Source organism: Cherax quadricarinatus, chromosome 31 (assembly GCF_038502225.1).
Source record: "Cherax quadricarinatus isolate ZL_2023a chromosome 31, ASM3850222v1, whole genome shotgun sequence".
Taxonomy (NCBI): Eukaryota; Metazoa; Arthropoda; class Malacostraca; order Decapoda; family Parastacidae; genus Cherax; species Cherax quadricarinatus.
Window position 1 is genome coordinate 16,930,239 of NC_091322.1, and position 15,850 is coordinate 16,946,088.

Sequence of the window (15,850 nt, forward strand, 5' to 3'; positions counted from 1 at the left end):
AAAATGAAAGGGGGTAAGGCAGCCGGGATTGATGGGATAAAGATAGAAATGTTAAAAGCAGGTGGGGATATAGTTTTGGAGTGGTTGGTGCAATTATTTAATAAATGTATGGAAGAAGGTAAGGTACCTAGGGATTGGCAGAGAGCATGCATAGTTCCTTTGTATAAAGGCAAAGGGGATAAAAGAGAGTGCAAAAATTATAGGGGGATAAGTCTGTTGAGTGTACCTGGTAAAGTGTATGGTAGAGTTATAATTGAAAGAATTAAGAGTAAGACGGAGAATAGGATAGCAGATGAACAAGGAGGCTTTAGGAAAGGTAGGGGGTGTGTGGACCAGGTGTTTACAGTGAAACATATAAGTGAACAGTATTTAGATAAGGCTAAAGAGGTCTTTGTGGCATTTATGGATTTGGAAAAGGCGTATGACAGGGTGGATAGGGGGGCAATGTGGCAGATGTTGCAAGTGTATGGTGTAGGAGGTAGGTTACTGAAAGCAGTGAAGAGTTTTTACGAGGATAGTGAGGCTCAAGTTAGAGTATGTAGGAAAGAGGGAAATTTTTTCCCAGTAAAAGTAGGCCTTAGACAAGGATGTGTGATGTCACCGTGGTTGTTTAATATATTTATAGATGGGGTTGTAAGAGAAGTAAATGCGAGGGTCTTGGCAAGAGGCGTGGAGTTAAAAGATAAAGAATCACACACAAAGTGGGAGTTGTCACAGCTGCTCTTTGCTGATGACACTGTGCTCTTGGGAGATTCTGAAGAGAAGTTGCAGAGATTGGTGGATGAATTTGGTAGGGTGTGCAAAAGAAGAAAATTAAAGGTGAATACAGGAAAGAGTAAGGTTATGAGGATAACAAAAAGATTAGGTGATGAAAGATTGAATATCAGATTGGAGGGAGAGAGTATGGAGGAGGTGAACGTATTCAGATATTTGGGAGTGGACGTGTCAGCAGATGGGTCTATGAAAGATGAGGTGAATCATAGAATTGATGAGGGAAAAAGAGTGAGTGGTGCACTTAGGAGTCTGTGGAGACAAAGAACTTTGTCCTTGGAGGCAAAGAGGGGAATGTATGTGAGTATAGTTTTACCAACGCTCTTATATGGGTGTGAAGCGTGGGTGATGAATGTTGCAGCGAGGAGAAGGCTGGAGGCAGTGGAGATGTCATGTCTGAGGGCAATGTGTGGTGTGAATATAATGCAGAGAATTCGTAGTTTGGAAGTTAGGAGGAGGTGCGGGATTACCAAAACTGTTGTCCAGAGGGCTGAGGAAGGGTTGTTGAGGTGGTTCGGACATGTAGAGAGAATGGAGCGAAACAGAATGACTTCAAGAGTGTATCAGTCTGTAGTGGAAGGAAGGCGGGGTAGGGGTCGGCCTAGGAAGGGTTGGAGGGAGGGGGTAAAGGAGGTTTTGTGTGCGAGGGGCTTGGACTTCCAGCAGGCATGCGTGAGCGTGTTTGATAGGAGTGAATGGAGACAAATGGTTTTTAATACTTGACGTGCTGTTGGAGTGTGAGCAAAGTAACATTTATGAAGGGATTCAGGGAAACCGGCAGGCCGGACTTGAGTCCTGGAGATGGGAAGTACAGTGCCTGCACTCTGAAGGAGGGGTGTTAATGTTGCAGTTTAAAAACTGTAGTGTAAAGCACCCTTCTGGCAAGACAGTGATGGAGTGAATGATGGTGAAAGTTTTTCTTTTTCGGGCCACCCTGCCTTGGTGGGAATCGGCCGGTGTGATAATAAAAAAAAAAAAAAAAAAAAAAGGCAAGGCAGTTGCATGAGGATCTTGCAAAGAAAATGCCTGGAACAAGTGCTGCAGTTTGTGAATTTATGGCCAGCAAAGGATGGTTTGATAAATTTAAGAAGCGTAGTGACATACACAGTGTTGTAAGGCATGGTGAGGCTGCAAGTTCTGACAAATGTGCAGCTGAAAAATTCATGCAGGAATTCCAGGGTATTACAGCCCAGGAGTCCCAAGGCCTGTTATCCTGGGTGTAAAGGGAGCAAAATAAACACAGCAGAAAAACTTTTGACTTATATTATCCTTCACCAAGTAAGAACAGAATTATGTACACTATATACACTATGTACAACAATAGGTATTAGTGCACTCCATGGTAAGCAAGGCAGAATAGAAGCCACTAGAGAGCAGACCGTGCTTCAACCAGCTCTAGAATGAGAATGACAAGGGCAGACAGGTGTGTGGTACCCACAACACCTCTGCGATTGCCAAAACCATCTTCTCATTGGCTGGAACCTGGGTACTGATTGAACGATGGGGCCCCATCGTTAACCCTTAGCACCTGGTTCGCTGATTGGGAGAGATAGCCTGTAAATGAGGGTGTGTACATGCGCTGAATAAAGGTTACGTACTCTTTGCATGCCACACAGGGGTACATAGAGGCTGAAGGATTCAAACCCCAAGTGTTCAATTGTGACGAAACAGGCCTGTTTTGGGAGAAAATGCCAAACAGGACCTACATTACCCTGGAGGAAAAGGCACTGCCAGGACACAAGCCTATGAAAGACAGGCTTACTCTTTTGTTTTGTGGTAATGCAAGTGGGGATTTCAAAGTGAAGCCTTTACTCGTGTATCACTCAGAAAATCCCAGAGTTTTTGAAAAAAGCAATGTCATGAAGAATAGACTGTGTGTGATGTGGAAAGCTAATCATAAGGCATGGGTCACAAGGCAAATTTTCAAAGAGTGGGTTAATGATGTGTTTGGCCCAAGTGTGAAAAATACCTCCTGGAAAAGAGATTGCCACTCAAGTGCCTCCTGTTACTGGACAATACTCCTGCACATCCTCCAGATTTGCCTCCTAACACCAATCCTCTCCTCCAGTCCATGGACCAGCAGGTCATTTCTAACTTCAAAAAACTCTACACAAAAGCAGTGTTTCAAAAGTGCTTTGAAGTGACCTCGGACACTTGGCTGACCCTAAGAGAGTTCTGGAGGAATCACTTCACTATCCTCCATTACATAAGCCTTATTGGTAAGGCTTGGGAGGGAGTGACTTCCAGGACTTTGAACTCTGCTTGGAGAAAACTGTGGCCAGATTGTGTCCAAGAGAGGGATTTTGAAGGGTTTGAGGCTGACCCTATTGTGGACTCTATTGTGGCACGGGAAGTCCCTGGGGATGGAGGTGAGTGGCAAGGATGTGGAAGAGTTGGTGGAGGACCACAGGGAAGAGCTAACCACTGAAGAGCTGCAAGAGCTTCAACTTGAACAGCAACAGATTGCAGCTGAGGAACTTGCTTCAGAGGAGGAAGAAGAGGGAGTGAAGGAGGTATCTTCTTCAGAGATTAAAGAGGTGTGTGCAATGTGGACTAGGGTGCAAGCTTTTGTAGAGAAACACCACCCTGACAAAGCTGAAACAAGCCATATCTGCAACATGTTTAGTGACAAAACCCTGTCCCACTTCAAGGAAATCTTAAAGAGACGCCAGAAACAGAGCACTCTGGACAGTTATTTTGTGAGACAGGGGTCCAGTGACTCTCAAGCTGGTCCTAGTGGCATTAAAAGACAAAGAAAGGAAGTAACCCCAGAGAAGGCTTTGCTACCTAAAGTCTTTATGGCGGGGGATATCCCTTCCAATCACTAACTCCTCCCTCTTTCCTTTTCCCTATCTTCCAGAAGCCAGCATTAGCCTTCAATAAAGGTATGTAATACTTACATAATTGTTAAAATTTTTTTTTTTTTTTTTGTGAATATGTTCATCTGGAACGGATTAATTGTATTTCCATTAATTCTTATGGGAAATATTAATTCGGTTTTCGGCCATTTCAGTTATCGGCCAACCTTCTGAAATGGATTACGGCCGATAACCAGGGGTCCACTGTATTGTACTTAAGGTATTGACTTCATTACAAAAACAATTAAGGTGACTTTTTTTTAATAAATATAAAGAACAGTGTGAGCTTTCAAAAAGTAACCCAAAAGAATGCATGTTATTATAATTCACAGTTAAAGTTAAGCTACAGCTGATACTATTTGTTTTTAGCATACCTTCTTCCTCTGTGAATAACTTAATTTGCATACCTTCAGGTGAACAGCAAACACTGGCAAGAATTTTGGCATTTAAGGTGCCCTTTCTGGCCATCTCTGGTAAGACCTGTGTAAGTGCCAAAGGTAAGACACCCTCTCTTGCCAGGAGAAAGAATCCTTTATATGAGAGCAGCAGTGTGGTCAACAGAGGAAGTGACTGAGGAACACTAAGATGAAGCGACATACTTGCTCTTGATTCAATTTCTTCCAATTTTCTTTCTGTTGACACTGACTTACTTTTATTCTTCAGATGTTCAATTACACTTTCTATGAGAGGATGTTGAGCACACATGTGTATACCTACTGGTGAGGCAAGTAAGTTACAGCACACACTGATGGCAAGTCTCTTCATGTCTGAACTTGTTTGCTTATTTCTCAATAGTCGTAAGACCAAACTCATCACTTCATGTGCTGGGCTGTTAATAATCCCAGACAACCCTGATTTAGAACTAGATTTCCTTTTTCTTCCAAGTAATATGTACTTTTGTCCATTATTAGTTGATAAAATGGTGTCCAGAATAACAAGAACTGCCTTAATATAACTGACTGGAATCTTTTTTTCCAACTCTCCTTTCATCTCCTTTTTATCATCAGGAAATTTTTCAGAACTGCTCACTTCTTGAAGAAGTAATTCCACAACTCCAGCATCACACAAGATCCAGCTCTTCATTTCATCGTGAGAACAAAAATTTTGTAAGAGGCTGCTTACTTCTTTATTTATTAATGCAGATGTATTGCTGTTAAGTGCTCTGATCAGTGTTTGGATTATTCCCTGCATGGTCACCAGTTCCTCCTTGGAAGGAACATTGACTGGAAAGAGTTTCCTTCCATCAGAAAATTCAAGGACTGACATGATGAGGTTAATACCATGCATGAATCTTAAATGAGCTAAAAGACTAGAACTAATTACATCTCTAGTGTCTGACAGTGAGATTTCTGCCAAATTTTCCAAGTAGTTAATACAAACTGATACAGAGTGAAAGAGAACCATTGAATTACTTCTCATTGCAGAAAAAGTTTTACTTCTTCCCCACTGACCATGTACCCACCTTTTCAGCCATGATGCTTCAGGGTCTACTAGGCAATACATATCCAGTGCTGTCATTTGTTTATTATCCTTCATGGAAAGATTTAAACCCAGAAGATTAAATGTTGCTTCAACCATGTCATCAACAAATCTTTCTGGATATCTTATCCAAAGGAGTGGAAGTTCCTTCTGAAACTCAATTAAGATCTTTAAGAGTCTAATGATACTCTCACATGAGTGCAAATTAACATTGTCTCCTTTTAATGGAATTTTTGAAAGAAACCTCTTGGACATATAAAAACCAGCTACAGCACTTAAAAGATTTAGATATGCCTCTTTTACTGCATTATGTACTTGAGATGTTAAAAGTTTACAATGTACTTTCAAAGCCTTGTCAAATATTTCAGGTACATCATCCAAAAGACATTCTCTTAATCCTTTCTTTATCTCAGGCCAACAATCTTGCATCACTGGTTCTCCAGGTGTCACTGCTAATAAAATATTTAAAGAATCACTCAAAGTTTCCATTTCTTTTTTGTTTTGAAGGCTTTTGGCTATGTTATGATATTGTGCAGGGTGCAAAAACAACAGTCCAGACTGATTTAATGACGAATTTAGAGAAGACTCATTTGAATCATTTGGACTGACATTATATGTGTTCTCATCTTCATCATTTGCAAACATTCCTGTCACTATTTCATCATCAAAATGATTTGTAATGTACTGCACAGAATTTTCCATGTTTGTCCTAACATTTTTTACAAAATCATTAAATACATCATCTGATTCAATCCTTTCTACTAGGAAATCAATGGGATTCTCAGATCGCATCTTCCCTTTTTGTTCCTCCAGATAATTTTCAACATGGCCCTCTATAGCTTTACTGAGCTCTTCCCGTATTCCTTTTCTCAAATTTTTGACTAACTGCAACTTATGAAATGCAGGATCCATGTCAGCAAGGTATGACAGCATTTCTGAGGTATTGTCAGCAGTCCCTGCCAGATATATCATAGGGTCCATGTGTGCTAAAAGGTCTTTCACTTGAGGCTTAAAATCCCTGGGTGCCTCATCATCTTTTCCCTTCTTTTCCATGTTGAAGATCTTGTTTATGTTTTATATGTTTACTTTCATGAGCAACAGTTTGCTATTAACTCAAGGCTTTGATCTCTACAGACATGTTACTTATCCTGGCTTGGTGGTGTGCAGACATCTAAGTGTTAACCTGCAACAATTGAGAAAACATTACAATACTAAAATGTTCATACTCAAATTTTATTTAACACAATGCATAAACCACCAAGTGAACATTTAAATGTATCAAAATCTACAGATCCTCAAAGAACTATACATATAGTAAAGTATTTTGTATTAATATGTTAAGGCACCTTTCTTACTGATAATAAAGTCAAACCTGGTACAGTGTACATGTATCCCTTTGTTGGTGTTCACATATTCATTCAGGTGGAAAGAACTTCTTGCAGTAGTTTGCCAACATTCTCAAGAGCAACCTCATGATAATTATATATTCCTTGTCATATCCAGGTACTGTCCTAGAGGCACCTGTAGTGAAAATATTGTATTAAATGGAAAAACTGTACTGTACTACTTCCAGTCTTCACAGGTAAAGCAGCTGAGAAAAATGGCTCAGGGACTGGTTGAAGTAACTGTGATCAACAAAATATGGAGGGATCCTGATCAACAAAATATGGAGGGATCCTGATCAACAAAATATGGAAGGATCCAAGGTGTTGAATTTCAAAATTTATATGTGGAAGGCTTTCTTAGTATATCTGTGGTATTTAGGAGTTTTAGAAGTGTAAGCTGGACATTAAATAATATTAGCAGAAGAGAAGAGATTACAGACATGAAGAAAGAGAAAGAAAAAAGATGAATTAATAAGAACCACTGACTAAAGTAGGCAGTGGGAAGACCAGAACCTCCTCAATGGGAAAGAATTTGGTAAAAGTAGATGGCTCCTACTCTGCACATTTTAGCCATCAATTATACAGTGGCCACAAAAAATCTATACATTAACAATTTTTGGACAATAAAATGAAAAATGCAATTTAATGTATGTACATGTATTTTATTTTTACTTTTTAGCTTCCAACTAGTACTTGGTCATGTTACTAATGTTCTTATCACCATCTGAAGTCACCTGGGCATTGAGTGGCAAAGGTGGAGAAGAAGGAGGCATCCATGTTGATCCAAAGCTTCTGCAATGTCTCCTTCAGGTCTGTGATGTTGGTGGGGCGAACTTTTGCTATCTCATTTTTCATCACATGCCAGGCATTCTCGATAGGATTTAGGTCAGAGGAATTGCCTGACCCCTTCAAAACACTGATATATTGTCCTCAAGGAACTTTTTCACTCCTTTTGACTTATGGGCAGGGGCACCATCATGAATAAAAAAATCAAACTCGTGGTCCCTTAACACCTTGATATAATTACGTACATGTACTACCCTTCATAGTAATGTTCCTAGGAAGAAAGTACAGTCCACCTCTGCCTTTATAACCACTAAAAGCACCCCAGACCATAACACTGTCAGGGTGCTTCACTGTCTTCACGGCATACCGCGGGTCATAACAAGACACACCACTGGGACGACGGACGATCTTAGAGCTGCTCCTGATAAGCCTCAAGGTACTCTTGTCACTGAACATCACCTGCCACTGGTCTGAGGTCCAATCCTTGTACTTCTTGCAGAACTGAAGTTGTTTCTTCTTCATGTCTTCAGTTAGCATGGGCTTCTTGGCGACACACTGAGCAGGCATTTTCAGGTCCTTTTGCAGTCGGTGCTGAATGGTTTGTACTGCGACATCTTTCAGGAGTGCAGGATTCTTTTTCTTGAAGTCTGTGCCTGTTATAGCAGGATCTGATAACACTTCCCTCTTCAGGATCTTGTCTGTGTAAAGAGAAGTCTTTGTGGAGGCCTCAGACCCCACTTTCCTAGGTGGTACAGTGCCAGGTGGGAGTGAGGCAGCTGCTTTCTTGAGGTTGTAAATTGCCATCTTAGTCACCTTCAGGTCTGCGGCTATGCATATCACAGACATGCCTTGCTCTAATAGGGTGAGTGCACGAGTCTTTTCTACAATTGAAAGTTTACTTCAACCCATTCTGACCACTTGGAGCAGAGATATAGTGTGGCAAAGTTCGCGGTTGAGTGAAAAAATGGGCAATGAGTAACAACGAAACAATCTCCCTTCATCATCGAGCTCTGGAAGAGCACTGAAACGTGGGGTGGTGGGGAACGTTGGAGCAAGAAGGGCTCCAGTACACTAAGCTATCACAAGCTCCACCCACTTTTCTTATGGCGGAAATTCCAGTGAAATGTATACATCGAAATCTAGAGTATAGATTTTTTTTTTTGCGTTGGAAATATATAGATTTTTTTGCAGCCACGGTACTGTTTGGTTGATGTCTGCCTGGAGCTTTGCAGTGTCTGCAATGGAAGACACTGTCATGCAGATTCGGGTGTCATCTGCAAAGGAAGACACGGTGCTGTGGCTGACATCCTTGTCTATGTCGGATATAAGGATGAGGAACAAGATGGGAGCGAGTACTGTGCCTTGTGGAACAGAGCTTTTCACCGTAGCTGCCTCGGACTTTACTCTGTTGACGACTACTCTCTGTGTTCTGTTAGTGAGGAAATTATAGATCCATCGACCGACTTTTCCTGTTATTCCTTTAGCACGCATTTTGTGCGCTATTACGCCATGGTCACACTTGTCGAAGGCTTTTGCAAAGTCTGTATATATTACATCTGCATTCTTTTTGTCTTCTAGTGCATTTAGGACCTTGTCGTAGTGGTCCAATAGTTGAGACAGACAGGAGCGACCTGTTCTAAACCCATGTTGCCCTGGGTTGTGTAACTGATGGGTTTCTAGATGCGTGGTGATCTTGCTTCTTTAGTTTTAATTGTAGAATATAAACTGATTTTAAATCTGAGACACTATTCTGTTGTGCAGATACTAGAACCATAACCTAACTTAACCATAATCTACCATAGTAAGGTGCATGACATGACTCAATACTACTGGTAAGCGCTGCCTCAGAAATGCTATGCAATGGAATTGAAATTTTTTATTACCTCCCAGAATAACAATATGTATACACAAGAAATACTTATTCTGTGGTGAATGCAGGCTCCACACATTGTAAAATGCAAATTAATGCTTGAGTTCTGCCGGCTAGTAGTCTTAAACTATGGCTGAAGATAATCAATAAAAAATACAATGGCCAAGGTAGGAAGGGGAAAATTTAATTATGTATTTGTATTATTGGGAAGTGCCAAATTCATAGGTCATACAGCAACTGAGGAATGGGAAACATCTGAGTTCATTCCAAGGGAGGGGAGAAAGTCCAGTTGTCTGGATCAAGAGCCCCCCACCAGCATCAGTGCAAACCTTGAGACATGTTGAGTTAGTGTTGTTAGTGTGTTGGTTCAGTGGAGTGTCACTCCTGGTTGCTTGCTGCAGTTCTATCAGCAATTTGAGTTTAGATATTGCCTGTTTTTTGGTAGTAAAAACAGAACTAATGCTTTTATGATTTTCAGCTTTTATGCAGTGGAAATTTCCCCCATCCCAACATGATTATATTGATAATTTTAAAAGTAGCAAATTCTATTTGAAGATGACTCACACTCTAATTCAAGTTTATTTAGGTACAATTTTACACAATTTCCAATGATTAAGTAAGATTATTTAGGTACAGGTACACATAAGTACAATTATTATACCTAGTAACACAATTACTAGGTATAATTACATAATAACGTCATTAAATTTCCTAGGATAACCCACAAAACAATGAACTTCCTCTTCTTCTTCCTCAGAATACTTGCATATTACTTACATGTTGCTTCTTCTCCCAGTAACTGCACGAGATATAATGTGTAGTGACTTAAACTGAACTTGTAAGAAATATTTGTTGTTGTTGTTGTTGGTGGGGTTGTTCAGGGCCACCAAACCTCAAGCTTTATTGAACCTTAATATCTACAATAACAGACACAACAAGGATGTTTATTCAGGTATTGAAATTAAAAGGTTTATTTCTCTGTAAAGATTACAATGTGGGGGTTTACATATTATAAAATATTAATTAGAATGTGGGGTTTACATATTATAAAATATTAATTACAATGAAGGCCACTAGTATGCCTAGGAATTTCGGGTATAGTAAGTTTATTCAGGTGGACACAAATACAGTTACATATCATACATAGCAGTATATGTGTAAAGAACGTAGGATAACCCAAAAAAAGTCAGACAAAGTGATCTATTTTCATTGGGGTCCTTGTAGGAAACAGTTTTTTTCCGGAAAGAAAAAGGGGAATATTAAATTTCCAAATTTGATCATATGGACCTCAGGCCTCAACACCAGCAATACTGGTATCCTCTTTAACATACGTTATTATGGAAACAAGTTACTATTCTGTAATTTATCACTAGTTAACCTATGCTATTTATGCCTAGGGATCCACTACAGAAAATCACTTAAAGTCAATAATAACTCAACAAAAAGCAATTATAAGAATGATCACAGTCTAGTGCCAGACAACACACTCCCCCAGTTTTTTAAGTCTAACTTTACTTAATATACATAAAATTCATTCATACTACTGTGCTTACCACATATACAGTAAGTTTTATTATCAGTCCTCTGAATCTCTTTCTTGAGTGTTGCAACAAAACTCATAGTCATAATATAAAACACCAAAGCCTCTATATTTCCCCTGTCTGACTCAACCTTTGTAAAAACTTCATGTGCATAATATGACCTAAAATCTAGAACTCTAAATAAAAAGACACAAGACCGTTCAAAAAAACCTTACCTTAGTGCTTTTCTTACAACAATTGATTATGTCGAACAAATCTTAAAATACCGTCTATCATCTAGTATTGTTAATTACAATAATTTAATATTGTACAGTTCTTCACTTTATAGAAATAAAGTTGTTTGAGCTCCACAAGAAATATAAATACCTTTATGCAAAAATCGCAAAAGAGCGACATAAAATGCAAAACAACCACTGGGGGAGTTGAATGATAGCTCTCGGTCTTTCACGCTGCAATCAACACATCATCAGGAGCTTGCAATATTGCAGAAAAGAGGAGGATGTCCAAGCAAACACGTTCAGAAGGAGCGTCTATGAGGGACTGGATCCCCATAATTTCCAAAATATGTCCCATGGAATTTTGGAAAAATTGTCATTGGTTCTTAGGTTGAACAAGACATCTCCAGACTGTATTCCACAGTAAACCTTGTTTCAGAATCAAAATCATAATAAAAATATTTAAAAAACATAAAGCATTGCAGTAGCATAATCATTTTATTATCAACACTGCAAGGCTCCAGGCGGACATCAACCAAATCTTTCAGTGGGCTGCAGAAAACAATGTGAAGTTCAACGATGAGAAATTTCAATTACTCAGATATGGTAAACACGAGGAAATTAAATCTTCATCAGAGTACAAAACAAATTCTGGCCACAAAATAGAGCGAAACACCAACGTCAAAGACCTGGGAGTGATCATGTCGGAGGATCTCGCCTTCAAGGACCATAACATTGTATCAATCGCATCTGCTAGAAAAATGACAGGATGGATAATGAGAACCTTCAAAACTAGGGAGGCCAAGCCCATGATGACACTCTTCAGGTCACTTGTTCTATCTAGGCTGGAATATTGCTGCACACTAACAGCACCTTTCAAGGCAGGTGATATTGCTGACCTAGAAAATATACAGAGAACCTTCATGGCACGCATAACGGAGATAAAACACCTAAATTACTGGGAGCGCTTGAAGTTCCTGAATCTGCATTCCCTGGAACGCAGGCGGGAGAGATACATAATTATATACACCTGGAAAATCCTAGAGGGACTAGTACCGAACTTGCACACGAAAATCACTCACTACGAAAGCAAAAGACTTGGCTGACGATGCAATATCCCCCCAATGAAAAGCAGGGGTGTCACTAGCACGTTAAGAGACCATACAATAAGTGTCAGGGGCCCGAGACTGTTCAACTGCCTCCCAGCATACATAAGGGGGATTGCCAATAGACCCCTGGCAGTCTTCAAGCTGGCACTGGACAAGCACCTAAAGTCGGTACCTGACCAGCCGGGCTGTGGCTCGAACATTGGTTTGCGTGCAGCCAGCAGTAACAGCTGGATTGATCAGGCTCTGATCCACCAGGAGGCCTGGTTACAGACCGGGCCGCGGGGGTGTTGACCTCTGGAACTCTCTCCAGGTAAACTCCAGGTAATACCTGTGGAAAATACTGTACATATTTTCCAGAAATACAGTAGTTATATGTAAATAGATGGCCATACTGTATTTAATAAAAATTGTTATAAAAAAATGGGAAGTTGCGCCTGCGCAGACGAGACTCGCCATGTTTGAACTGGTCAACAAAAACGTTAGTGAATAATGGGAAGAATTTTTGTGCTCTAGAGGTTAAAATTGGGCTGACACCTCTCAAATAGGAGCCGAAATTGTTGGATGTGCATTGCTGCATAACTTGAGATATCAGGCGACTGGACAAGACAGCTCCAGGAACCTCAGATAAGTCTTATGTTGTAACTCTGGCCAGTGTTATTTTCATAGATAGACAGTGAGGTTTTCTGAGTATGATACACCTTAATCTCCAGTCAAATTGGTGAGTGATATGAAGATATATTCTCCTTCTGTTATGTAAATGTGTATATATATAATCATTTATTAATTTTAATATACAGCCCACAAATTTATATATTTACCAGAATTCCTGGTGATACATATTTCATTTGTAATTAATAGGTCTAGAGCAACTTGTGGATATGACAGTTGTAGGTATTGAAGGGGGACATTTTTGCGACCTAGGTGTCCCAAATTTCTACTTGTCTATGTAACTTTGATAAATAATAATTATCTTTGTTATCATTTACTGTTATGTACATAATGAGTTACATTCAGATGAATGCAATTTTCCACATTTAATTTTCCCATTGTGGTCCTTCGAACCGGATACAAACCAGTGACCTATGGATAGGCTAATGAAATAATGCAAAGTGCAACTATGCCTCTGAGGGAATGGAATAGTAATTCGTCCAAATTAAAGAACAAAATAAGTAAAGATTACCCTGGAGATGAAGTCCCAAAATGTAGAAATGTATTGGGATTAACTTGGGATACTGAGAGAGATTTGTTAATGTTAAAACCTAATAATTACAGTATGCCCAATAAATTAACTAAGAGAGTCTTGCTTGTTGAAGTTTCCAAATGTTTTGATCCACTAGGTTTAGTGTCACCCCTTACTATAAGAGGGAAATTATTAATACAGGAAGCATGGAAACTTAAATGTCCTTGGGATGAAATTCTACCTGAGGAATTCATTAACAGGTGAGATGAATTAATTGGTGATTATGAAAAAATTTCAATGTTGGAGTTCCCATGCCAGGTGGCCAATCCAAATGGAAAAAATGTACTTCACATTTTTTGTGATGCTTCAAAATTGGCATATGGAGCAGTTGCTTATCTTCAATGTAATAGTGTTATTTCTCTTATGTCTAAGGCTAAAGTGTCTCCAATTAAATTACGTACCTTACCTCAGTTGGAATTAACAGCCAATTATGTAGGTGTCAAATTAGCTAATTATATAAGAAATAAGTTGCATGAGATAAATATTAGTGACACTGTAATATGGTCTGATAATGAGGTATCCTTACCTGGAGTTTACCTGGAGAGAGTTTCGGGGGTCAACGCCCCCGCGGCCCGGTCTGTGACCAGGCCTCCTGGTGGATGGATTCGTAATAGACTGAACAAGCTTGAAAATTGTGTACGTACAAAACAGAGTTGCTGAAATTAATCAGATGCAAGAGAAGTATAATAGTTTAGGGCTCAGCATATGTTAACATTTAATCATATACCAGGTGAGGAGAATCCAGCTGATTATCTTGTCTTGAGGATTTACGTTATGCTAGGTCTTTGAATTTGTAAATGTGATGTATCATGGAAATTTCTCATCGTTAAAGGACCGAGCTAGTTGGTAAATAAAGCTAATTGGCCTGTACAAAAGGCATATATTGCTCCTGTTGAAATTACTGTGACCATTGCTCCCATAGTTTGTCCTTCCTTAGCCATTGATATTAACAGGTATTCTTCTTTACCCAAACTAATCAATGTAACTAAGTTGGTGTTTAAATTTCTAAACTAGATGAATATCTCATACAAGTTTTCACATCCTCTTGAATATTGGATAAAGATGGTACAGGAAGAAATTTATGGAAATGAGATTCAATTGATGATGGAAAGAAAAATTGTGAAAGGTTCCATAATAGAGAAATTGGGGCTGTATTTAGAGAACAATGTAATTAGGTGCAGAGGTAGGTTACAAAATGCTGAATTGGATGATTATGCTAAACACCCTATCTTACTGCCCAAAACTCATCATCTAACAAATTTAATTGTTCTAAATGCCCATAAAAATGTAATGAATGCTGGGGTACAAGATACCTTAAATTGTATTAGGGAAACTTTCTGGATTCCACTAGGACGGCAAAGTGTAAAAAGGGTGATTAAATCTTGTGTAATATGTCGCCGTGTGGATGCCAGATCCTATATGTACCCAGGTCCTCCACCATTGCCAAATGAGCAATTTGAGTCGTTTAGTAATGAACTCCACCCGGCCACAGTGTGGAAAATACTGTATATATTTTCCACAATACCCATGTGAAAATTTGTCTGGACTGCCTCCATGTGAGTTGTCTACCCTGGCAAGCTCTGTTGACACCGAGCCCTGAGGTCGGTACCTTAGCCTCACAAGTGGCTTATAGGACAGATTTTCACAAATGACTGATGTTGCAAGAAATCTCGCCTGCATGCACGTATGAAGGACTAACTTACTTGGTGTTTGAGAATGTATCTCGGTCTTCAACCTCGCTAAGCTTTAGTCCCTGTTTACCTGGAGTTTACCTGGAGAGAGTTCCGGGGGTCAACGCCCCCGCGGCCCGGTCTGTGACCAGGCCTCCTGGTGGATCAGAGCCTGATCAACCAGGCTGTTGCTGCTGGCTGCACGCAAACCAACGTACGAGCCACAGCCCAGCTGATCAGGAACTGACTTTAGGTGCTTGTCCAGTGCCAGCTTGAAGACTGCCAGGGGTCTGTTGGTAATCCCCCTTATGTGTGCTGGGAGGCAGTTGAACAGTCTCGGGCCCCTGACACTTATTGTATGGTCTCTTAACGTGCTAGTGACACCCCTGCTTTTCATTGGGGGGATGTTGCATCGTCTGCCAAGTCTTTTGCTTTCGTAGTGAGTGATTTTCGTGTGCAAGTTCGGTACTAATCTCTCTAGGATTTTCCAGGTGTATATAATCATGTATCTCTCCCTCCTGCATTCCAGGGAATACAGGTTTAGGAACCTCAAGTGCTCCCAGTAATTGAGGTGTTTTATCTCCGTTATGCGCGCCGTGAATGTTCTCTGTACATTTTCTAGGTCGGCAATTTCACCTGCCTTGAAAGTTGCTGTTAGTGTGCAGCAATGTTCCAGCCTAGATAGAACAAGTGACCTGAAGAGTGTCATCATGGGCTTGGCCTCCCTAGTTTTGAAGGTTCTCATTATCCATCCTGTCATTTTTCTAGCAGATGCGATTGATACAATGTTATGGTCCTTGAAGGTGAGATCCTCCGACATTATCACTCCCAGGTCTTTGACGTTGGTGTTTCGCTCTATTTTGTGGCCAGAATTTGTTTTGTACACTGATGAAGATTTAATTTCCTCATGTTTACCATATCTGAGT

The 15,850-nt window shown here is 40.0% G+C and overlaps 1 protein-coding gene across 2 annotated transcripts in view; it reads right to left on the bottom strand.

The window, feature by feature from the left end:
- LOC128698189 (protein broad-minded) overlaps positions 1-10,033 on the bottom strand; it is a 59,657-nt gene extending 49,624 nt beyond the window's left edge. Inside the window, exons 1-3 of one of the 2 annotated variants that reach the window (XM_070090224.1) lie at positions 9,927-10,033; positions 6,481-6,629; positions 4,037-6,291 (exon numbers count right to left, since the gene is read on the bottom strand). In XM_070090224.1, the coding sequence (XP_069946325.1) occupies positions 4,037-6,161 (2,125 nt within the window). In that variant the 5' untranslated portion in view covers positions 6,162-6,291; positions 6,481-6,629; positions 9,927-10,033. The remainder of the gene's footprint in view (positions 1-4,036; positions 6,292-6,480; positions 6,630-9,926) is intronic. The other variant, XM_070090225.1, reaches the window with a different exon arrangement.
- Positions 10,034-15,850: the final 5,817 nt, after the last annotated feature.